The sequence below is a fragment of the Diceros bicornis genome, chromosome 3 (assembly GCF_020826845.1).
Source record: "Diceros bicornis minor isolate mBicDic1 chromosome 3, mDicBic1.mat.cur, whole genome shotgun sequence".
NCBI lineage: Eukaryota > Metazoa > Chordata > Mammalia > Perissodactyla > Rhinocerotidae > Diceros > Diceros bicornis.
In genome coordinates, this window is record NC_080742.1 from 78,028,535 (window position 1) to 78,052,784 (window position 24,250).

General features: G+C 38.4%; 1 protein-coding gene across 5 annotated transcripts in view; it reads left to right on the forward strand.

The window, feature by feature from the left end:
* The window catches only part of AHCYL2 (adenosylhomocysteinase like 2), a 159,909-nt gene that overhangs the window by 118,645 nt on the left and 17,014 nt on the right, over positions 1-24,250 (forward strand). For all 5 annotated transcript variants that reach the window (XM_058529712.1, XM_058529720.1, XM_058529728.1 and 2 more), the window contains exons 3-10: positions 5,567-5,710; positions 6,162-6,262; positions 12,941-13,043; positions 14,888-14,982; positions 17,619-17,725; positions 19,254-19,370; positions 22,723-22,786; positions 23,150-23,238. In XM_058529712.1, the coding sequence (XP_058385695.1) occupies positions 5,567-5,710; positions 6,162-6,262; positions 12,941-13,043; positions 14,888-14,982; positions 17,619-17,725; positions 19,254-19,370; positions 22,723-22,786; positions 23,150-23,238 (820 nt within the window). The remainder of the gene's footprint in view (positions 1-5,566; positions 5,711-6,161; positions 6,263-12,940; positions 13,044-14,887; positions 14,983-17,618; positions 17,726-19,253; positions 19,371-22,722; positions 22,787-23,149; positions 23,239-24,250) is intronic.

Genomic DNA, 24,250 nt, shown 5'->3' on the forward strand with positions numbered 1-24,250 from the left:
AGAAAACGCTCCATACCCATCAAATGAAAAGCCAGGAATAACAGAATTGATTCACAGCATTCTAAGTATGGGAAGATAGGCAAATGCATGTCAATAAGAACTTGGAACCCTTTTCAGCATATGTTATAATTTAATTGACCGTAGAAATTAACATTGGAGAGCCCCAAAGACTGGTCCTTGGACCTCTTCCCTTCTCTGTTTCTCTCACCCCAGAGGAACTCATTCAGTCTCATAGTTTAAAATACTATGGCATTTGATTCTCAAATTTTATCTCCAGCTCAAATCTCTCCCCTACACACTAGATCCGTATATTAACTGCCTGCTCACTCCTTTCAGTTGGATGTTTTATAGGCATCTCAAACCTCCCATATCTTGAGAACTGAGCTCCAGAGTTCCAACCTTGCCCCTCTTCAGTCTATTCTCAACCCTATAGCCAAATTCATTCTTTTAAAATGTCAGGTCATATCACTTCTCAGCTCAAAATCCTCCAATGTCTACCGAATCTCACTCTGGGTAAAGGCTAAAGTTCTTACAATGGCCTACAAGACCCTATTCCATCCAGCTTCCCATTATATTTCTAATCACATCTCTACTTTCCCAAACCTGCCCCTTCCCCCAGCTGTTTCACTCCAGTCATGTTAGCCTCCTTACTGTTATTTTGAAACATGCCAGGCACTCTCCTGCTTTAAAGCCTTTGCACTTGCTATTCCCTCTGCCTGGAATGCTCTAAGCTACCCTGGCTGGGTATCTTACCTTCTTCAGTTCTTAACCAAAGATCACCTTCTTGTTGGGGCCTATCCTGGCTACTCTCTTAAAATTGTACAAACACCCGACCCAACACTCCCTATCAAATTTTCCTTATTTATTTTTCTCCTTGGCACTTATTATCATATAACATATATTTTACTAATTTGTTGTTGTCTTTCTTCTCGTAATTGAATATGAGATCCATGAGAGCAGAGGTTTTTGTCTGTTTCGTACTGCTGTATTCCCAGCGCTTAGAACAGTGTTTGACACATAAGCAGTGCTCGATAAATAAATACTGGTGAAGATGTCCAGAGACATTATTATACTTTCCTTGTTGAAGTCTCTGATATACTCTATGTATGTACACAGCTAGAAGAATGTTTATGACATTTCAAAAAAAGATACCTTCCTGTCCGAAGTGCTTGTTTTCCTGAAGATACATAGAGGCTTACTTAGGCTGTGGCCTACTCCCTTCCTAATGATCCTGGTACTAAGTTTTGCCATGCTTTCATTTAGGAACCTCTACCAGCCTTTCTTAGCCAGGGTTCCTCGTCTGAGTCACAGAAGACGGAAAATGATTTGAGAGACTGTTTTCTCAGTTCTTCAAAGGATGGTTCATAACTAGTATCCTTCTAGATGCATAGGAGAGAAGTAAATTCATATATTCAATGGATGCTTCAAGGCATTAGGGTTCAATTCTAGTGAAACCTAGGTTGAAAAAGGCTGCATTAATCCCTGAAATTATTTTATAAAACAACAAAACAAAAAAACTCTTTCCCTAAGCACAAACCTCATAAAAATAAATTAATAGAAGGGACTTTTCTTCAAAGTCAAATCATTCTTAGTGATATATTTCTGAAAAAGCTGCCTTTGCAGTGAGTTAATTGGTTAAGGATAAGGAAGGAGTACTGAAGTCTCTTAGTTCATAATTGGTTCTTATAAAGTTTGAAGAATCTTTAGGTTTTTGCACATAACACAGTTTTGTTTGTTTGTATTTTGGTTGCTAAGATAGCTTTTCACATATTTCTAGAGTGTCATTTATCAATGAAATCTGCTGCACATTGACACAGAGGGCCCTACTGTTATTTACATTACCAAAAGAATAGATGAGGCCCGAGAGGAGTTGCCTGACTTAAAATAGTCTGATAGGACATTCAGCCAGGAGTGTGACTGCTTCTTCTAGCAATAACCCACAATATCACAGCTGCTAAGAGGTAAGGCTTAATCATGCCTGAGCTGTAGAATATATGTATGCATGTTCTGTGGGATAGATGGTGGATTAGTGATTCATCAAGTTATGTTTTGATTCTGGGGTATCATGAAACAAAAGAATATCCCATGGTAAAGTTATATTGTACTTTATATTACTTTTCTACCTAGAAATTGAATCCTTTTTTGGTATTATTTCATTTATTCATAAGATTTTCTGGTGGTAGTTAGGGGAAAGGGAGAGCATGGGAGAGAGAGGATCTGTTATACTCCCTATTTTACAGTTGGGTAAGTTGAAAATTGGTCACTTAACCAATTAGAGGTGAAGCTAGAGCTAAAGTCTCAGGCCGTATACATCAGTAGGTTATTGCCTTGGTTATTGAGTGCTCATTTTTAATTAAATTATGACTCTGGGCTTTAGAGTGTGCTGACAATTACAAACACTTTAGAAACTATTCAAGCCTGTGTGTATGTATGTGTTAGGTTTCCCTAAATTTTCCTAGAAGAAATCTTTAATGCTATGTCAACTATTTTCATGAATGTGCTACTTTAAATATAGTGGCAGAAATGAGTATGGATTCAAAAAATAAATGTCACGCTGGTTCAGGAATAATCTTTCCACTGTGTTTGCAGAAATAACACTCTCTTGGTCTGGATCTGTCAGCCATTTTGCATTCACGTCAACCTAGACAACTGATACTTTTGGTTCTCACCTAATAACAGGTCTGTGTAAAGGGCTCTTTGAAAACAAATCCATTTTGGCTCAAAGAAAAAGATTGGTTGAACTAACAATAAGCACTTGACTACTGTTAAGAAAATAAAATACCATTTTTTCCTTTTACATTAGAGAAGTGGTATAAATAATTTTTTTCTTTGAGTTGGAAGAAAACAACTCAAGCCAAAAATTGGAGTGCTTTTCTTAAGGGGAAATTTTTGTTTTTTTGTTGTTGTTGTTTGTTTTTTTCCCTGACTCATCCTTAGAAGCTGAAGAGGCATAGGAGAGGAGAGCTATTCTGGGTAGAGTTAGGACTCCAGTCTCAGCCTTTTTAATCACTGCCAGCCAACCACCTGCTGCTTGGGTAGATTAGTAGATGATGGAGGTAGGAAAAAAAGAAACTGCTAAATAATATTGTATGTATGTTATTTCTTTCCTATTCAAAATCCTAAAGCTGAGTAAGAATCCTTAAGATGTTATATCTGGTATTGAATTAAAAATATGTGCAAAAGCCGGTATTAATATCATTTATTGAGTGCTTCATTACTTTACACCGAGCATTGCACTCAGCACTTTACTTACATTATCTTATTTAATCTTCTCAACAACTTTACTCTGACAAGTCATGTCTGCCTATTATACGGTCTGCTTCATAGGACGTATTATAACCATATGGAAAGAAAAACTCTAAATAATTAATTTTGTAGTTAGTTATTTCATTTTCTACTCACCTACTAGACTGAAAACTCCATGAAGATAAAGACAATCCATATCTGTCTTATATCCCCAGCACTTACACCGTGCCTGGTACATAGTAGATGTGCAATAAAAATTTATTGAATGAACAACTGAATGTGTGAATGACTGAATATATGAGTGAATGAACAACCCTATTAAGCAGGTTCTGGTTTCACTTCTACTTTACATACCCAGAAACAGAGACTGAGATTTCAACCAAAATCTGTCTGGCTCCAGAACATGTAACCACTATATTTAAATGGCCATTAGGAAACATAAAAATCATCATGGCTCTGGAAAAGGATTTGAAATTTCAGGATATTCTGAATGTAAGCACTTTCTTCAAAAGCAATTATCCTGTAAATTTGGATCAGGATTAGGGATGGCTATTATCTTTCTTTTCTCAGGTGGTAGAAGCTTGGTTCCCCTAAACCTCCAACTCCTAAGCTCTTTCTGAGTATTGATTAGTGAAATAGATGACTGCCCAGGAAGCTGTTTCTGGTCTCTGTTGCCAAAGGTGCTTTGAGCTCTTGCTTACCCTACGGGGGAGAACCACAGACTTTTTGTACAGATTAGCTCCTTTCAAGAACAAAAGTCCCTTTAGGGATTTATTAATTCTCTCACCTCCCCGGGTGCCCATGTTCATTCTTGCTGTCTCGTGTTAGGACTTTGCTCTAGGGCAGTTTTCCAGCTCCAGGAGAGATACTCAGGCCCCTGCTGCCCAAACATTTTGTAGTGCCATGCCTGATTAACTGGGCAAGGTCAGACTTGCCTTTTACAGCCCTCCCAGAGATAGACCCTTTGCTAAGAAATCTCAGAAATGCCTTAATTCTCTGGATATAAGTAGATCAGATCACTGTAGGCCCTAGGAGCTCTGAGCTTTTGCAGCTTTCTCCCCTCAAAAGTGATGGAAATACTTATCATCTCGTTGAGACATATATAATGCCTTACAGACAATGCTTTATGTCTCCCAACCTTCCTCCCTCAAAAACCTTGAGGACTACTTAGGAGGAAACTATCCGCAGAAACTTAAACATAAATCAAGGAGGGAGATTAATTCAAATCATCCAGCAAATGATTAGCAACTACAAAATATACGAAGACTAAAAAGAACTCAGCTAAACCTGGGAATAGCAGCAGCAGCTGCCTATTAGCCACAATCAAAAGTCTTAGACCTTCCACCCTCTAGTTTATATTGCTAAATGAATTAGTTATCAGAGCATTTTATTATACCAAAAGAGGATTTATCCACATCTTTGGGAATCTGAAATGCCTAATGCAGGACCCACTGAGGCCAGCAAGAAGGGAGAGCGCACTGAATACTTCATTGTCAGTGTCTAATTGGGTCTGCAGGCATAGTTCAGCCTCATCAGAGTCAGCCTTAAAAAAGAAAGCTCTGTTATGTCAGACAAACACTTTTTGTGTAGTTCTTAATTACTTTCCCATGGGTTCCTTGTTTTCTGGGTCATATCTGTTCAGTTATTGTACTAAAACACAAATTACATCATGCGTTTAAGCAGAGGCAGAGAAGGGTAGCTAGGACCCCAGAAACCCATAGGTTAATGACCACGATCTTTCATGAAGAACTGTAACCTTGGGGCCAGCCTGGTGGCAGAGCGGTTAAGTTCACGCCCTCTGCGTCAGAGGCCCAGGGTTTGCCGGTTCGGATCCTGGGCGCAGACCTACTCACTGCTCATCAAGCCATGCTGAGGTGGCATCCCATATAAAAGAGCTACAACTCTACAACTATGTACTGGGGCTTTGGGGAGAAATAAGAAAAAGAGGAAGATTGGCAACAGATGTTAGGGCAGAGCCAATCTTCCTCAAAAAAATACTGTAACCTATTGCTACCATGGTGTAATCTCTCTCTTTTTTCATGTTCAAGGACTTCTGCATGTTCTGAAGATAAAGTTAGCCCAAGTTAATACTATCCAGGGGGAATGTCTTTGGCAACCTCTCTCAGCTTCCTCTTTCTGACCTGTGGATAGCACTTTCTATAGGAGTTGATTAGACAGCTCCACAGTGCCATTTAGGTGCTTATCAGATGTGTAAATTTGTATGGTGCTGGATGACTAGAGAAGCCTCAGTTCACTCCATGGTTTGGAGTTTTAGAGGAAGCTGTTTTTTTACCTGAGAGTTTTTATTCTATTGTTTCAGCGGCTTCATATACAGATAGCTCTGATGATGAGACATCTCCCAGGGACAAGCAGCAAAAGAACTCCAAGGGAAGTAGTGACTTCTGTGTCAAGAACATCAAACAGGCAGAGTTTGGACGAAGAGAAATTGAAATTGCTGAACAAGGTAAAGAAAGCAAGTACCTTTTCCTTTTCAAGCTGCCTGTGACTTTTTGTCCATGTTAATCCTTTTATATCTTGGGATCTAGTAGCTTGTGAAATTTCAGTGTGATTTTGAAGAATACTTATAACTAAAGAAATCTGAGCTCAGGAAACACTAGGGGTAAGGGGGAGTAAATTCTGATGGGTCTAGAAGCAACCCCTATACAAGGAAAAGGGAGCGAGACTAGATAAGGAGGACTGGGATATAGGGAGTTAGAACACTGGAGCATTTGCCTCTGAAAGTCCCTTATAAAAGGCAAATCAGGTTTAATGTCTTGATCCCTTAAGAAACCTAATCTAACAGAAAACCTGAGCAGAGGAAGGATCTTACCTTAAGAGAATAAGTTTTTCTGTTTATTCTTCATCTCTCCTTCCCTCCTCTCTAATATTGCTGTGTATGTATTGGGCCTTTTCAGAAATGCCGGCACTGATGGCTTTGAGGAAGAGAGCTCAAGGAGAAAAACCTTTGGCTGGAGCCAAGATTGTGGGTTGCACACACATCACTGCTCAGACTGCTGTGAGTCCTTTTCTTTTCTCCACTGATAACAGTAGTTAATAATAGCCACCAGCTATGGAGTGCTTGCAACATGCCAAGTACTAGGTTAAGAGCTTAATGAGTATTATCATTAATTCTTATAATGGCCATGTAAAGCAGGTATTCCTGTTTCCATTTCATAAATGAGGAAGCTGAGGCTCAGAGAGTTTAAGTAATTTGTCTGACGTTATACAGCTAGTAAATCATAGAATCAAGACTTGAACTTCAGTATATCTGACTCCCAAGCTTATGCTTTCTCCACTATACTATACTGCTTCCCCTTATCTTCCCTTCCAGTATCATTTCTACGAGGCAACTCTGTGTTAGGCTACTTTCAGCTGCAAATAAGAGAAAATCTGATTCAACCTGGCTTATACATAAAGGAATTTATTATGTTCTATAGCTATAACTCTATAGAGGTAAGATGGACTTTAGATGCAGGATCTCAGGGCTCCAATTTCATTTGTCTGTGATTCTCTTAGAGCTGCTTCCTCACTGTGCTTACTTCATCTTCAAGTTGATGGCAAGATGGTTATGGCTCTTTAAGCCATCACAAACTGCCATAAAGAGGAAGACGACCATTTCTTCCTCTCTCCTAAGAGCAAGGAAACCTTTCCCAGAAGTCTTCCTGGATACTCCATCATGTGTCATTGAGCAGGACTGGAACACATGCCGTGCCCCATGAGTCGTGGCACGGCACTGGGATTACCATGATGGGTTTAGTACAGTAATTCTCACCCCTGTCAGATTCAATGTCCCCTTTTTATAAAAAAAAAATATTTTGTAATGCCCCTGTATTATCTTAAAATGAAATTCAGATATAACGTATCTAGGTACATATAATTTTTTGAAAAATCAACATAAAATCTTAACTGAAATATGAAGAAAGAATAAAAGGAAAGTAATTTATAATAAAATACTGTGTATTTCAATATGTAAGTGCTCTGGTACAAGTATAGTAGAATAGTCAGATATCTGTACTTACTCATAGCATTATTTGAATGAGAGTGCTACAAATGTATGTAGGTAAAAATGTGTTTCTGGTTCCAGAGCATCAGAGCAGTATTGCCAAATTATATGATTTTCTCAAATTATAAACAACTTTTTGTAAATTTCTGAATAACAACAACAACAAAAAGTATGATTTTTCTCTTGATTTACATAGTTATTGCTTTCTTGGAAAAACTAGTTTGTATTAAAACTACAAAAATACTGGGGCTGGCCTGGTGGCATAGTGGTTAAGTTTGTGTGCTCCACTTTGGCAGCCCAGGGTTTGTGGGATTGGATCCCAGGCGTGCACCTACACACCGCTCATCAAGCCATGCTGTGGTGGCGTCCCATATACAAAATAGAGGAAGATTGGCACAGGTGTTGGCTCAGTGACAATCTTCCTCAAGCAAAAAGCAGAAGATTGGCAACAGATGTTAGCTCAGGGCCGATCTTCCTCACAATAAATAAATAAATAAATACTTTTTGTTAATATGTAAAATGGAGTAAGGTTTGAAACTCAGATAATTATAAATAGGTTTCTTACTCCTCTGAACTTTTCATTGGAACATTTGAAAATTGTACCAGATGTGGCATGGTTTCTTGTTGTAAGAGACTGTCATGCACTTTCAAAATGTCAAGATCCCTGGCCCTACCCACTAAATACCAGTAGCTCTCCCTTCCCAACTATTGTGACAACCAAAAATGCCCCCACAGCTTTCCAAAGTTCCCCTGTTGAGAACCACTGACTTAGAGTCATCGTCAAGGATGTAGTAGATACTGAGTTGCCAACCATAATGAGACCACTGCAGGAAATTTGTGTAGTGAGAAATGGACTGGAATCTTTTATAAGATTTATAAAACCCAGGTCATTTGTATGGCCAGATCAGCTTTCAAAAGATTGTCTCCTGAAGCACAACACTTATGTGGCCACATTCCTTATTAAGAACAGCAGAGATTCCTCAAGACACAGACAGCTACTGTTAGCATCTTCACTATGAGACTTTTCTGGGTTGCATGTTCTCTGAGGAAAAGACTATCTTGGCGGCTCAAAATTAATATAATAAATTGAAAAACTATCTCTTTTTGGAGCTGCAGACTAATGAATCAAGGCAGAATGACTCTTGGAAACTTTTTTGGGCTTCTCCCGTCAGGGACATGAGACTTCAGTATGGTGGCTTAAAATAGTAAGTGCTTCTGTACTGTCTCATGTTGCTAAATTATATCTAGTTTCTTTTTTACCCCCTAGCTCACTGAACATTACCACTCTTCAAGGTTCCTTCCTATTTTTTTCTTGAATGTAGTAATCAAAATTAGTTTACAAATTTTAGTATTATTTTATCATCGTTCCTTCCACACATTCTTTTCTTTTTCCTTTAAAAACAATAATTACAAAGGAATTTTGCTTTGTTTTATTTTTTAATCTCTATTTTATTTTTTTCTGATTACAAAAGTAGTTCATGTTCATTTTAAAAAGTTCAAACATTACTACAATCTATAATGTAGAAGAAAGACAAAGTCTCCTATAAGCCCATGCCCCAGAAATAACTATTATAGTTAACAGTTTCCTGTCCAGGTTTCTAATAGACTTGGATCTATTGACATTTTTTTGGTGTGTTTCCATAGTTACTTTTAACCAGGTTTCCTAGCTACTCCTTCTAAACAGTAATGATTTAAAGTTGCATTAAACCAGCTTCTAAGCTCAGTCCTCCTCCCACTCCTACCTGCCGTCGTTCCTACTTGAGCCCTAGTAGCCAGCTGTCTTGACTCATAGTTCTTTGAACACTTCTTATATTCTTGGTCTCAATTACTTTTCTAGTTAATTTGTATTGCTTTGTAGGTAAGTCTCAGTGTCATTCTTTTGTTTGACAAATTCAAGAATCCTAGTTGTAGGAATTCAGAAATTTTTTAAGGTGAAAAATAAAACAGAAAAATGGGATCAAATATTGAAAGGTAGCATGGACTAGAAATTAAGACATAAGAGTAGTTCTGCTATCAACTTGCTATGTGGCCTTGGAAAAATTACATGAAGGGGTTAGCCTACATTAGTGGAATTGTTTGCAAAAAATTTTTTTTTAAATTTTTTAAAAATTAATTTAAAAATTTAATTAAAAATTAAAAAAAATTTTTTTAAAGTTTTTAAAAAATTAGAGCGTATTTTTAATTAGAATTTTTATTTAGTATAGAAATATTAGAAAATACAAGTTTTTAAAAATGAAAATTATCAGTACCCAGAGTTGATCACTGCCAGGAAATTTTAAAACAAGCATTTTAACCAAAGCTTTATCCTTATTAAAATAGCTCTTAGTCAAAGCAGTAGGGTAGTACACTACCTTTTTAAAAGGAATCCTATCTCCATCTTATATGTTGAAGTAAAAGTACGTCAGGATCAAATCAGTGGATTAAATTTTTTTTTAATATTTTTTTAATATTTTTCATAGATTTGTAGAAAAGGTGCAAGTAAAGTACAGATAACTTTTTTTCCTGAACCATTTGAAAGTAAATTGCCAACCGGTGCTCCTTCACCCACAAATATTTTAGTGTGTTTTTTACCAATAAGGACATTCTCCTATACAACCAGTATAAACATTCAAAATTAGGACATTAACATTGATTCATTATTACCATCTAATCCTCAGACCCCATTTGAGTTTCACTAGTTGTCCCAATAATATTTTTTATAACAAAAGGATCCAGTCCATAGTTATGTGTCTCATTTAATTGTCATCTCTTTTTAGTCTCCCTTAGTGCAGCACAGTTCATTAGTCTTTCTTCGACTTGCATGACACTTTTGAAGAGTATAGACAAATTATTCTGTAGAATGTCCTCAATTTGGACTTTTCTGAGCTTCCTCATTATTAGATTCAGGCTGTGCATCTTTAGTAGGAAATGATGCTGCATTTTTTAAATTTAAGCTTATTAGGTGGCATGTGATTTTGACTTGTCCCATAACTGACGTTCTTTTGATTCCTTGGTTGAGGTGGTGGCTGCCAGACTTTTCCGTTGTGAAAGTTATTTTTCCCCCTTTGTAATTAATAAGTATTTTGTGTGGTAGTAATATGAAACTGTGTAAATATCCCATTCTTCATCAAACTTGCAATTTATTCACTCATTTGTTTATTTTTATTTGTATGGAATCATTGTTTTCTATTTAATGGGTTATAATCTATTACTATCATTATTTATTATGATGCTCAAATTGTTCCAATTTTGGCTAAGGGAAGCCCCTTCAGTCTGGCTTCTGTGGCTTGTCTTGTAACATATCCCTTTCATTCTTTGAGCACTTTCTTGCTTCTGGTACAAGATGATCTAAGCTCGTCTTGTACATTCCCTGTCCTAGCCGTGGATTAGTCATTTCTCCAAGGATCCTTGGTTCCTTTAGTGGATCTGTACAATAGTGTACTCTTTGCTATTGGGATGTCATTTTTCTTTTATTCCTCTTTCATTAATTTTGGAAAATAATTTCCCATTAACTCTTCATATATTTCTTTTGCCCTATTATCCCCTTCTCCTTCTAGGATTCCAATTACATGTATGTTAGACCATTTGATAATATCCCATAAATCTTGGATGCTCTCTTCTGATTTTTTCCCCTACTCATTTTTCTTTCTGTATTTCAGTTTAGTAGTTTCTCTTGATCTAGCTTCAAGTTCACTGATTCTGTCCTCAGAGACACATAGTCTGATGATAAGCCTGATGAAAGAATTCTTAATCTCTGATATTTTTTATTTTATTTTTTATTTCTGACATTTCTTCTTTTTTTTTTTTTTTGTGAGGAAGATCAGCCCTGAGCTAACATCCATGCTAATCCTCCTCTTTTTTCTGAGGAAGACTGGCTTTGAGCTAACATCCACTGCCAATCCTCCTCCTTTTTATCCCCAAAGCCCCAGTAGATGGTTGTATGTCATAGTTGCACATCCTTCTAGTTGCTGTATGTGGGACGCGGCCTCAGCATGGCCGGAGAAGCAGTGTGTCCGTGCGCGCCCGGTATCTGAACCCGGGCCACCAGTAGCGGAGCGCGCGCACTTAACCGCTAAGCCACGGGGCTGGCCCATGACATTTCTATTTCACTTGTTTTTATAATTTCCATCTTTCTGCTGAAATTCCCTATCAGTTCATGGATGTTGTCCATCTTTTTCACTAGACCCCTTAACATAAATGTATTAATTATTGTTAAAGTTCCTGTCTGATTAAACATCTAGCTCATCTCAGATTCTGGTTCTCTTAAATACTCTGTTTCTTGACAGTGGGTTGTTTTTTTCACTTTTTTGTGTGTCTTGAAATTTTATATTGAATGGGAGTATATTAGTTTCCATTATTGTCATGAATTGGGCTGGATTTTAATTCTGTTGCTCTGCACCATGGGCTTCAAATTCCTCCAGCAGTGGGCTGCTGTTACCTTGTGATTTGAGGTTACCAGAGGGCTCCCCTCAGTGTTTTGGCTTCACCCTCATCTTTCAGCTGCTTCTGCACATGCTTGCCACGGCGGGGGGGGTGGCTCTCTCTTCAGAGCATTCCTCACCTGCAACACTAGATGGCTGCCACTTGTTTCCTGGAGCCGGGCTAATGGTGAGGGCAAGTGGGGTTCTTGGAGCTCCTGGTGCAGCCTCAATCTTAGGCAGGACTCTGTGAGGACAGCGCTTTTTTAGTGTCCCCGCCTCTCCTCTCTGTAGCAGCCAAATTTCGCCTTGTTATCTTGTGATGGGTCTTGAGCAGGAGATATTGTTCTGCTCCTCTTAGAGAGGTAGTGATCTTTACTTTATTATCATATCAGTACAGGGTCCTGCGCCCAAGAGGGTTTCCTGCTATTATGCTAGGAGCAGGGAGTTTTTACTTCTACCCTCCTCCAGAAGCAGTGGATCTTTGCCTGGTTCCTGGTGGCAGGCATAACTCCTGCTCCACTTCTTACAGCTTGAGACTTTTGCTTCCTATGAGAGAAGGTTGTGGGGAAAAGTATCCACATTTCACGCTTATCTTTCAGCACAGCCAATCAGCTCCCTGCCCCTAGTCTTTCTTGTGAGCACTGGGTGGAATCCCCTGGAAAAGAGTGTGCATGTGAGTATGAAATCTTCTTGTGCCTGCGGCTACCAGAAATTCTAAACTGACACACTTTCCCACATTTAGCCTTTACTAATTCATTAAAATTTTAGCTAATTTTTTCTTACCTTCATGTATGGTAGCCACCTCTTCCTTCCATGCTCTGCCAAAGGTGAAACAGTGTTGCCTCTCTGCTTAAAGGGATTTGTCACTTTTTGGAGTTCAGTTCACTTGGTTGCTTTATGACCTCAGCTCTTTGATGGACTTAAGAAAAGTTATGGTTTTGTAGATTATTTGGCTTTTTGTTGTTGGTTAGGGTAGGAGCCTCTCTTGCAGCTTTCTACATCCTAAGAAGAAGCAGAACTATAAATTGGTGGTTTTTAAAAAATGTTTTGGCTCTGAAATCCTTCGTTTAATTAAATCTTACATAGAGCTCAGCTGGAACCTTCCCCCATGCCTACCCCTGGCACTTGCCCTCCTCTCAAAATACTAAAGAGTTTCTGTAGAGTGCAATTTGAAAATCGTTGGCCTCAGTTATTCCTGATGTACTTTATCATTGTCAAATATATAAATTTAATCTCCTTGACCAATTGTTTGGCCCAGGCTTGCTCATCTCCTGCTTTCTCTTTAATATAGGTGCTTATGGAAACTCTAGGTGCTCTGGGGGCACAGTGCCGATGGGCTGCCTGCAACATCTATTCCACTCTCAATGAAGTGGCTGCTGCTCTAGCAGAAAGTGGTAAGATCTTTTTCTCGTTCTCTAGTAAGTCTCTGAAAAGTTCCATCATTGTGCTGCATGACCACGTTTGGGTTAACAACGGTGGTCCCATAAGATTAGTACCATATGGCCTAGGTGTGCAGTAGGCTATACCATCTAGGTTTGTGTAAGTACACTCTATGATGCTCACACAATGCAAAATCACCTAACGACACATTTCTGTGAACATTTCTAGAACGTATCCCCCCTTGTTAAGCAACACATGATTGTATAAATCTTTAAGGAAGATCAACATAAAAGGAGCTGTCTTAGGAGAAATGGATCTCGGGCCGGCCCCGTGGCTTAGCGGTTAAGTGCTCGCGCTCCGCTGCTGGTGGCCCGGGTTCGGATCCCGGGCGCCCCAGGCGCGCACGGACACACCGCTTCTCCGGCCATGCTGAGGCCGTGTCCCACATACAGCAACTAGAAGAATGTGCAGCTATGACATACAACTATCTACCGGGGCTTTGGGGGGGGGAAATAAATAAATAAAATCTCAAAAAAAAAAAGAAGAAATGGATCCCTATTCTTGATAAGTTTGCTCTCTTTTTGGGCTTCTCTTGTTAAATATGATCTAGACAACTTTATTGTTTTACAGTCACAAATATCTTCTTATGTCTAATACTCCATTATTAGTTAATGCATTGCCTTGACTTGCTAATATTAGAGTACCAGTGAACACTGATCACTGATTAAGGTAATATAGATTAGAAAGGAAAATGCTTCAGGCATAGTTTTGTGATCCAGCTGGTTTTTCAGCAGTTTGCCCTGATTCAGTGTTTGGTGTTTCTGCTTCAGCAGTTAACAGGTCTTGACCTGGCAAATTAATATTTGATCGCACTGAGACTTGAAGGACAAAAGAAATAGAGAAATTTGGACTTCATCAGTTTCTCGTCTTTATTCTCTGGCAGCACATCACAGATCATGGTACCAAACTCTTGCTTCAGAGCTTTTGAGAAATGCTGGGCAAGCTATATAGTGCATGCATGTCCCTCCTCCTGCTAGCACTTTGAACATTTCATTGGTTCTTTCATTTACATTGATTCATTTATAAAATTTTTATTAATGAATAAAATATGTATAAAAAAGTGCACAAATATTAAATATGTAGCCCAGTGAATTGTACATATGCATTCATTTCTTTTTTTTTCCCCCAACAAATGCTTATTGACCTACTCTAAAAGATACAGGGACAAATGAGACAGTGTCTTTGCCCTCACAATCTTATATTGTGGTTGAGGAGAAGACAAATATATAAACAATGATAATGCAAGGATATAAAGGATTACACATTCAGTACACAAACAAGGGGCTTATTAACAGTTCAAATTCCATGAGAGATCACTTCCAGTTGAGTTGATCAGGCTTCATTAGGAACATGACACTTAACTGGCCCATGAACTGTAACAATATTTTAATAGATGGAAAAGAGTGTAAGAGTTTTCCTGATGAAGAGGATGGGATGACTAAAGTATAGAAGCAAGAAAGATCAAAGTATAGTTGGGAAATGATGAGGATTCCAGTTGGACTAGATAAAGAAGTACTTATTTCTGGTTTCTTCTTTTTCTCTTTAGTCATATTTTTAGCATCCATCATACTCTTGTCCCTTTTCTTTGTCCTCTTTGTCTAACAAGAGCAAAATGACCCAAAGACAAAAGAATGGAGCAAGGGGCTGAAGACAGTACTAAGCAGTGAAGAAAGTCAATCCAAAGAGTGCAGCAGAACAAGAGAGTTTGGAATTGGGGAAAACCAGCATTTTCTTCCCAAAATTTAGGGTCAGACCTTTTTTCAGACTTTAATGGTTTCTCTTTGTTCCTTTTCCTCAGGATTTCCTGTCTTTGCCTGGAAAGGAGAGTCAGAAGATGACTTTTGGTGGTGCATTGATAGATGTGTGAATGTGGAAGGCTGGCAGCCGAACATGGTGGGTTTGATTTCTGCTAACACAATTCTTTAGGGGCTTGGCAGGGCACAGAGGAGGAGGCTGTAGCCAACAGGAAGGAAGGAAAATGCCTCCTTTTCTATCTGATGTATCTAGGCTTCCAACAGAACTAGATGCTTGTGCTTAGGGTACTCCAAGAATATTGAATCTCGTTATAGGCTCAAAGTGCTGTAATTGTCGGTGCTGATCTTAGAAGCACTCATATTCATCAGCAACGTTAAAGTAATGCTCAGGGATCACACATGGCTGGTTAAAAAGTGAGATTAAAGAGTTACCATTCCCTATCACTGCTTACCCCCCCACCCCCCCAACAACAATAATAATCAAAACACATACACATATATACACCTCCCGTGTTACTTAGCTTTCTCTCTAGAATCATATGCTAAATTTATAGTGAACCTGAAGGGATTCCAAGTTCAAATTTCTTCTCTTTATTCATTCCTCACCTTAAGAAAGATGACTAGGCAAAGTCTTGGTTTTTTTATTTTTGCTTCATTTTTATTTTTGTTTCGTTTTTTAGAAGATCAAGTTCTTGAAGGCTGATAGCATATTAGATTCACAAGAAGAAGCAAAAAGCTGCACAAAATATGAGGCACTCCTATTTTGCAAACATTTCTGCATATGAGTAAGAGGAGGAATTAGGGAATCAACTGAAAAAAGAATCCTTGAAGCTCTAGTCCAACTATTCCTTGCTGCTAAAGACTGCAGAGCAGGCCTCACCGGGTACACAGCAGAGAAAAGCAGCCTGTCTTTCTGGATTCTGTGATCCAGGTCACATTGCACCAAGTGCTGGTTTGAGAAGCTGGGTTAAAGCTTTCATATCCTGAAAGGGAGGAAGGAATCGGCTATAAGATGAGTCAGCTCCTTCCAACAGAGTTTAACAGTGACAGGAGGGAGTATGACTGACAGGCACTAAAGAACATATGCCAGGGGGTTTCTACTGGAAATAAAACATTAATTTTATAGTCATAAACACAGAGAGGACATGGGATTCTACCCAGAGAGCTTTTATAAACTGTAGCGCCAGCACAAACTGCTGGAAATGTTGATGAAGAAAGTAAGACAAGGGTAAAAACAGTTGTCACTCCAGAAAACAAGAGCCATATCTCTTTGGATCCTGTCAGGATCTAGTACTTTTACTTGCTTTCCAACCTCAGGAAGATTCCCTGGTGACAAGAATTTTCTGCAGTGGAATTTCATGGTGAAAATTATGGGCTATATTCGTTAAACAAATATTAGGGATAGCAACTACCTGCCTGTGTTAGATACCTTTGTTAAAAGGGAAAAGTGTATGAAAATAGTGGGACTTAAGACAGAGTTTCCAATTCCTCAGTCTTTTCTGTGTCTGATCTTTTGTGTGGCTGGGGATCAGAGGCTGCAAGGGAAAACTCCGTGAGAGATTTCATACATGCAGAAAGGGAGGAAAAAACTCAGAGGAGCCTTTCCGTTTCTTAGGGCATCTGTTCTGAGGGTTTCTACGGGGGGAAAATGGAGCACTAACTTATAGTATGGAGCGAATGTAAGAGTTTTAATGAGAGTCCTGCCTTGGATCCCTGCTCTCAAATAAGGTTTAGTTGAGTCAGACAAAATAGATCAACAGCAAGAGGAGATGCAAAAAAGAGATCAAGTGGTAGACATGAGGTTGGGGATTTTGTGTGTCCAGGGGTCTGGGATGGCATTTTTGGCACTTGTAGTAGAGTTGATAATTGATGGGACTGCAAAATGGGTGCATGCCAGTAGAGGGCAGCTCGGTTTTGTGGGACTTTCCAGGAGAATGGGTATAACAATTTGAAAAGTCCTGCCAAGCATTTCTAACAGCTAGGTGAAGGGCTGAAGTGCCACAGCCTAGTGCCTAATAGTATTCTAAACTGTTTTTTCTTTAGCTTATTTATAATTCAGAAACTTTCCTCTGCTGATGAAAGCTTCAGTGGGCACAGCATTGTATTTATCTTTAATCCCAACCTAAAATAGTGATGAGCTGTTCAGAGGCATGCTTGCACACCTACGTGCTACACAGTTCCCTAGTTATTTTTAATTTGTTTTATAGAGAGTGTGAGGTTGTGCTAGGCAAAACCCTACAGTGCTGCCTGATATTTTGGGTAAGAGAGTACCTGTACTTTGGGAAAAGTAAAGGATTAACGAATACAGTTTTATAAGCCATTGTTCTGGGAGAGAGACTAATTATCTGGATTTATTTAAACTAAGCTTTGACTGATGATATTTAAAGTCTTGAATTTAACCAACATAAATATGCTAATATCAAGTTTAGGCTTTTTAAATATCTACAGTACATTCAAGAACTAGATAATGACTTAAGCTTTTAGTCCGTAAGAAAATCCTGATGGTGTTGCTGTGTATTTTGATCTAATAGGTGTGTCATGTGGCAAGGTCATTTGGCTGTGAGAATTACAATTGCCATTTTATCCCTCATTGTCTTTTATTAGTTTATTATGACTGGTCATTATATTGGCTTTAAGTTACTTTTCATAACCATATAGGAAATTTGAAATATCTGTAAAATGACAATTAGAAATTGAGATACAAGAACCAGAGAATCACTGAAAGTCTTGAGCCTATAGCAAAATGAATGACATTATTGATGCTTATTATTGCAGATCTTGGATGATGGAGGGGATCTTACTCACTGGATTTATAAGAAGTATCCCAACATGTTTAAGAAAATCAAGGGCATAGTAGAGGAAAGTGTTACTGGAGTCCATAGGTAAGATTTGACATGAGCATACCTGGTTTTATGCAGCCTAGACATATATATATTCTATATTCACATGCCTATAGAGTACATTATGTTAAAAATTGGAACCTGCTATGAGGTGATGAGCTCTAAGTCTACGCACTTATTTTTTTAATTAACAACACAGGGCCGGCCCCGTGGCTTAGCGGTTAAGTGCGCGCGCTCCGCTGCTGGCGGCCCGGGTTCGGATCCCGGGCGCGCACCAACGCACCGCTTCTGCGGCCATGCTGAGGCCGCATCCCACATACAGCAACTAGAAGGATGTGCAGCTATGACATACAACTATCTACTGGGGCTTTGGGGGGAGAATAAATAAATAAATCTTTAAAAAAAAAAAAACACACAAATAACCTAAAATAGTGAGGGAGGGAGAGGGTAGGAGAACAAGTGTGGTTCTCATGTTTTCTAGTCATTGTAATGCAAAGACTGCTTGTCCTTTTTGGACAAATTCATTTATTTAACAGACATTTATTTATTGAACTTCTACAATGACCAAGGAACTGTTCTAGGAACTGTGCTAGTGATCTAGCAGTGGGCAAATCAGACAAAAACCTAGGCCCTCATAGAGCTTACCTTCTTGTACGGAGAGCAAGGATTTAAGGTTTTGTTTCTCAAATGAGCAATAATTCCCTGAGTAAAATTGGAATCATTTCTGTTTACTATTATTCACCCAGAAAGAACTGAAAGTGTGAAATAAAAGTTTTAGGAAAGTAAATTCTAAATAAGCCACCATCACGGCTTCAATATATTGTGATCTTTTTGAATATACAAAACTATGGGTTATACCATACCTTCAGATTCTAAGTAAAGGATGAATTTTAAATAAAAGACCTGGGCCGGCCCTGTGGCTTAGCGGTTAAGTGCACGTGCTCTGCTGTTGGCGGCCCGGGTTCGGATCCCCAGCGCGCACTGAAGCAGTGCTGCTCTGGTCATGCTGAGGCCGCGTCCCACATACAGCAACTAGAAGGATGTGCAGCTATGACATACGACTATCTACTGGGGCTTTGGGGGAAAAAGAAATAAATAAATTAAAGACCTGGTTCTAATTTTTAGTTGACTCAATTTAAATAAAACTGTATATAGATATACATATTTATAAATATGTGTATGAGATTATAAAAGAGAGACTATTTGAAAGTTAAAATTGTTACATTAGAGTAGTGGGATTAAAACAGTACTTAAAGTTACTCTTTTTATAATTAAAAAGGGGAATAAAATTAATAAGCAATTTAAAATTTTACATTTTAATCCTTAAAATTTAGAGGTGAGTTAAAGATTTTCCCACATGCCTTTTGACTAAGACCTTTATTTCTAAGCTGTATACAGGCTCTAGAAAGATATTCTTTATTTCTCTATATACATCTAATAGGATGAAACTAGTTGTGTCTCATGTTCTCATTCCTACCCAATCAAAATATTTCTGGAATGTGATATGAAACTAACAGTAGATTGCAGTATCTCATTGTTTTAAGTTCTTCTTGGTTTCCCTCATACTCAGGCTGTACCAGCTATCCAAAGCTGGGAAGCTGTGTGTTCCAGCCATGAATGTCAATGACTCAGTCACCAAACAGAAATTTGACAACCTCTACTGTTGCCGTGAATCAATTCTTGATGGGTAATGTTTTATTATCTTTGGGATGAACTTGAGTTGTTCAATTGAGGTTCTGAGTTTTTTGGTTTTGGTTATTTCTGGAAATGATTCATATAGCCCCTCTGGATTTATCACCACATCATACTCAATATTTTATGACCCAGAGCTACCCATTGCAAGCAAATTTATTTTACTTAAAAAGTCAGAACTAGCCCCTATCTAATGGTAGCAGAATTTTTACTTTGTGAGCCTGTCAGGCCTATGAGTCAGTAACTGAAGTCATTATAAACAAGTAAGTATCTTTGATGGTTTGGGAAAAGGTCCCTCGTGTTCCTATTCTAAGTCATGTTGCCAGTTCTTAAACTCCAACTATCATGTAATTCTATGGCCATCTGGAAAGTTTTAGTGAGCAAAGAGTCAATTTCCAGAGGCATTTTTAGTTTTTCAAATCTGTAAGGACTGTAAATCTGACAAAATCTACTTAGATATATACCAAATACTGTGTTCTTCCAATACCCAGTTTCTGTTTCTACACTTGTGTTCCTGCATTCCTTTGTTCTTGCTAGGAAGACTCAGTAATTCTCTATGTGAAACCATTAAGTTGGTTTAGAATATTGCCAAACCAAATGGTTGCCATCATGTATTAGGTTAATGGAAAAGTGAAGAAAGGGCCTGTGGGCCACATTACTAACCAATCTAGATCCCAGGCTGTTTGCGACACCACCGGCATTGGAGCCAGAAAGACCTTGGTTTGACTATTGGCTTTATCATTTATTAATTATAAGGCCTTGGACTAGTTATTTAACCTATCTGTGTCTATTTCCTCATCTGTAAAATGGTGGCAGTAAGACCTACCTCATAGAGTTATTGTGAGGATTATATGAGATAAGGTATGAATCCTGGTATTCAATGTTAGTTCCCTTGCTGTTCTTTCTAGAACCCTGTACAGTAAATTCTAAGATTGAGTTAGATATTAGAGGAAGCTTTTTGCTTTGAAGTCTTTTTTAGGGGGGAATGTTCAATGCAAATTTGAACAATTATTAATTATTACTCCTATAGAGTCAATAGTATTATCAAATAGTTTGGACATTTGAGTGAATTCTCAAGCCATCAGTCTGTTTATAGACTGTCCCTAGTTCTGTCCATATATAAATATTATTGTGGTGAATAGCCTTGTGTCTGATAAAATTAATAATCTGGGTATATACTCATTAAAATATTTGCTCATCTACAACTATCTTTTAGATTTTTCAAGTCCCAAATGTATGAGCTTAAAATCTTTCTATACTAGATTCAGTAAAAGATGCATAAAGCTACCTATACTAGTTCATAAAAATGGACAGAGTTCCTCCTAAGCAGTGTATACCCTATGGGTAAGAAAGATTCTTTAATGTCAAAAGTGTATGAAAGTGAGAGTAAGAGAGAAGCAGTGGAACGGAGTTAGGATTAATGAAAAAATAGAAAAACATCAACTATCCGCCAGAAACCTGCTAAGTAGTAAGAGCTCATTGGCACCTTCAGATGGTAAAAAACTTTCCAACTGGATCATGGGCAGTTGTTCCTCTCAGAGAAGTTGAGAGCAGGAGAAGTTAAAGAAGAGGCAAAGTATGGTCCAGGGAAGGCTACAATGGAAAGGAGAGGACATTCAGGCCAATAGAGAGTCCATTTGAGGAAGGTATTAGGGATTGAGCTTCTGTAGTTCTGAGCTGGTTATACACTACGCCATAAGCAATGAGGGAATGGCCCCACTGGCTCCTAGAGAATACTTCTGTAATTGGACTGCAGTGCCAAAAAGCAGTGCAAGTGCAGCCTTCTGGAGACTGAGATTCCACTTGGTAGGAAGAATAAGGATATCCCAGATACGATTTTCAGATCATAAAATAAATCATATTTTAGGAACTCTTCTAGAGGGTCCTGGGGCTAGAAGAATTAGAGAGAAATCAGAGACTGGGTGTAACTTTTATACACCACCAGACAGCTTACCCCGATCCCCCTAAAAAGTCCCTTCTTGACTGAGGTCTTTTCTGTCCTTTTTCCTCAAACCCTGAGGCAGATCTGGGTCTCTAAGATCACAAGGAAATCACTACCTAACTGGAATCCATCCAGGTCAGTCAGCCTATCATTTGCAGAGTAGCAGTGTTGATGAAGTTTCCTTTCCACCACACAATCATTTGTAGTCACACAGAGAGAATCATCTTCCTTTGGGAAGAGAGGCAGAAAGGCTTGAGGGTAGTCAAAGCAAAGAAGGCTCGGAAATATGATCTACTGATTTTCCTTGCTGTGCTAGCCATTCCAGGACCATTCTCCTAAGCCATGACTTTTGAGTATGGTGGCAGCTCAGCCAGATTTACTCTCTTCGCTCAATAAGAAATTGCCTCTGCACCTAATTGATATTTATTGAATTTCATTAGGATTCATGGAGTTATACCAGTTCCTATTGAGTAGAGTTGTCAAATCATTAAAAACACAGGATTCCTACTTTGCCTTCGGGGCATTTATAAACTCTTTTCAACAGGAGAGGTTAACAGATAGCTGGTGAGTAGAAAGATCCACAAATATTTATAGGAACTGTCTATCTCAGAATAGGCTGGTTTTAGTTGAAAACTTTCTTCTGCACGGCCAGGGATTCCTAGAGAAGGGAGACTGACTGAACCTAAAGAGAAGCTAGAAACTGCTCCTACAAGTTCTTCCAAGAGACCCTGAAAACAGTAAGGACCATTATTCCAGCTTCATAGAGAATCAAAGACAAAGAAGTAGAACATGTCTGAGAAGAAGTCAGCCCCAGAAAACTCACTATCTCGTGTAGTCGGTGTTGACGTGTTTCAAAGCTCTTCTCCACCTTATTGCCCATTACCTTCCCCTTTTGAATTAATGTGGGACCTGTTGGCCATTCTGATACTAAATATAGTACTTATTTATCAGTGTTATATTTTATGTTTGTCTAATTCAATAAGCTAGAATATTTTCATTAAGCCAGAGTTTTGTCACCTCCTAAATAAAAATTATTTTTATTTTCTTCTTTGTATCTTTTATTTCCAAATATCGTATATTCCAAATGTTATATAATTGCTTTTATATTTAAAAGTTACTTTGTAGTCTATAGCTTCTTCCCTTATGCATCATTCCCAAGACAAGGGGAAAGGAAGAAAGAAAACAAAAAAACCTCAATATAGATGGAATTGATTAGATAGCATAGAGTGAGAAAATACATATTTTATTGAATTCTTCTTTCTAGTCATTAAATAGTTTCTCTGGAATAGAAACCAGGCTTTCTTTCAAAACGGAAAAACAAAAACATGAAAACAAAAGGGCCGAATCTAATCTCAAGTGAGAAACAAGAGAAGATTTTTCTGATTTAATGTTTTTTTCTCCCTAGACTTAAAAGGACAACAGACATGATGTTTGGTGGAAAGCAGGTGGTGGTTTGTGGCTATGGAGAGGTAAGGTTTAACCAACTTTAGAGGCCCTCTGGTTAAAGTACAATCTTTCTTTTTCCCTTTGCATTTTTGCCATTTTTTCTTAAGTTGATTTTCTGACTGTTCCAGTGCACTATTTGTGATGTTCTTTTAGCTTGTGTTTTGATTATAAATCGTGAGTGTGGGTGTTCTTATGCACATGCATATGGTAAGCAGGGACTAGGAGTTTGTTTATGAACTGCATTCATTTACTTGTTTTTCCCCAAGCATAAATCTATTCAGTGAAATTCTTTTTGGGAGCAGAAAGCGGGGTACATTTCACCAGAAGCTTTGAAAACTGTTTTCTCATTGACTTTCCTTATTGTGTGTACTTTCTCCCCTCTTCAGGTAGGGAAGGGGTGCTGTGCTGCCTTAAAAGCCATGGGCTCCATTGTGTATGTAACTGAGATTGACCCCATCTGTGCTCTTCAAGCCTGGTAAGCATGCAAAAGGAGACTTGCTTTTTCCTCTACTCTGTCATCTAACTGTGATCTTGTACCTGACTCCGAAGAATGGCCTGGTTAATGTCACATTTTATCTTAGAGGAGCTGAGATCCTGAGCAAGGCTGCCATTAACTGTAAGCGCTTGCCTTTCAAAGATCAAGGAGCTCTACTCTGAAAGAGCAGAGACTATCAGAGAAGCTAAAATTTAGGATTCCTGTGGAAATAGTAACAAGGGATGCCTGGAACCAGAGAACAAGCAGCCCGTTACCTTTTCCATATGTAATTCTTCTCCCTTTGAACACAGTGATCAAGAGAGAAACAGACTGGCACCAGATCCTTTCTGATGTGGTGCACTGAAAAGAGCACTTCTGTGATATTCCTTCCCAAAATGTGTAACCTAAATCTAATCAGAAGGAAACATCAGAGAAATCCAAATTAAGGGTAAAATCTGCTAACTCTGAGTGAAGGGTATATAGGAGTTGTTTGTACTATTCTTGTAATTCTTAAGTTTGAAATGATTCCAAAATTGAAAGTTAAAAAAAAAAGAATAATTCCTTTCCCATCTGTAAAATGTGGGTAATCTTACCTATCTCGAAGAGTTGTAAAAGTTCAGTAAAATAATTATATAATTATTGTATATGATTGTACATTATATAATGTGTAATTATATAAAGTACAGAGCTGCTGTCACATAATAAATGCTCACTAAATGGTAGCTGTTATTAAAATTGTCTCTTGCCATCCTCAGCAGGATGGAAATACCACTGTCTGTGAAAACTACTGCAGAGTCCCAGTGTCTGTAGCCTGGATAACCTACTCAGTCTTTACTGTTAACCCTCCAGAGGAAGGTACCCAGGATAGAATGAAGCATGGCATCAAGATTTTACCATAACCATTGTCCTTATCCTACCACTCCTTACACATCTTAGCCATAAACCCACAGATTTCGCCAGCAGAGTTGTTGGCGAGGAGAATTATCACCATTCTAGTACTTTTTGGGTTCGT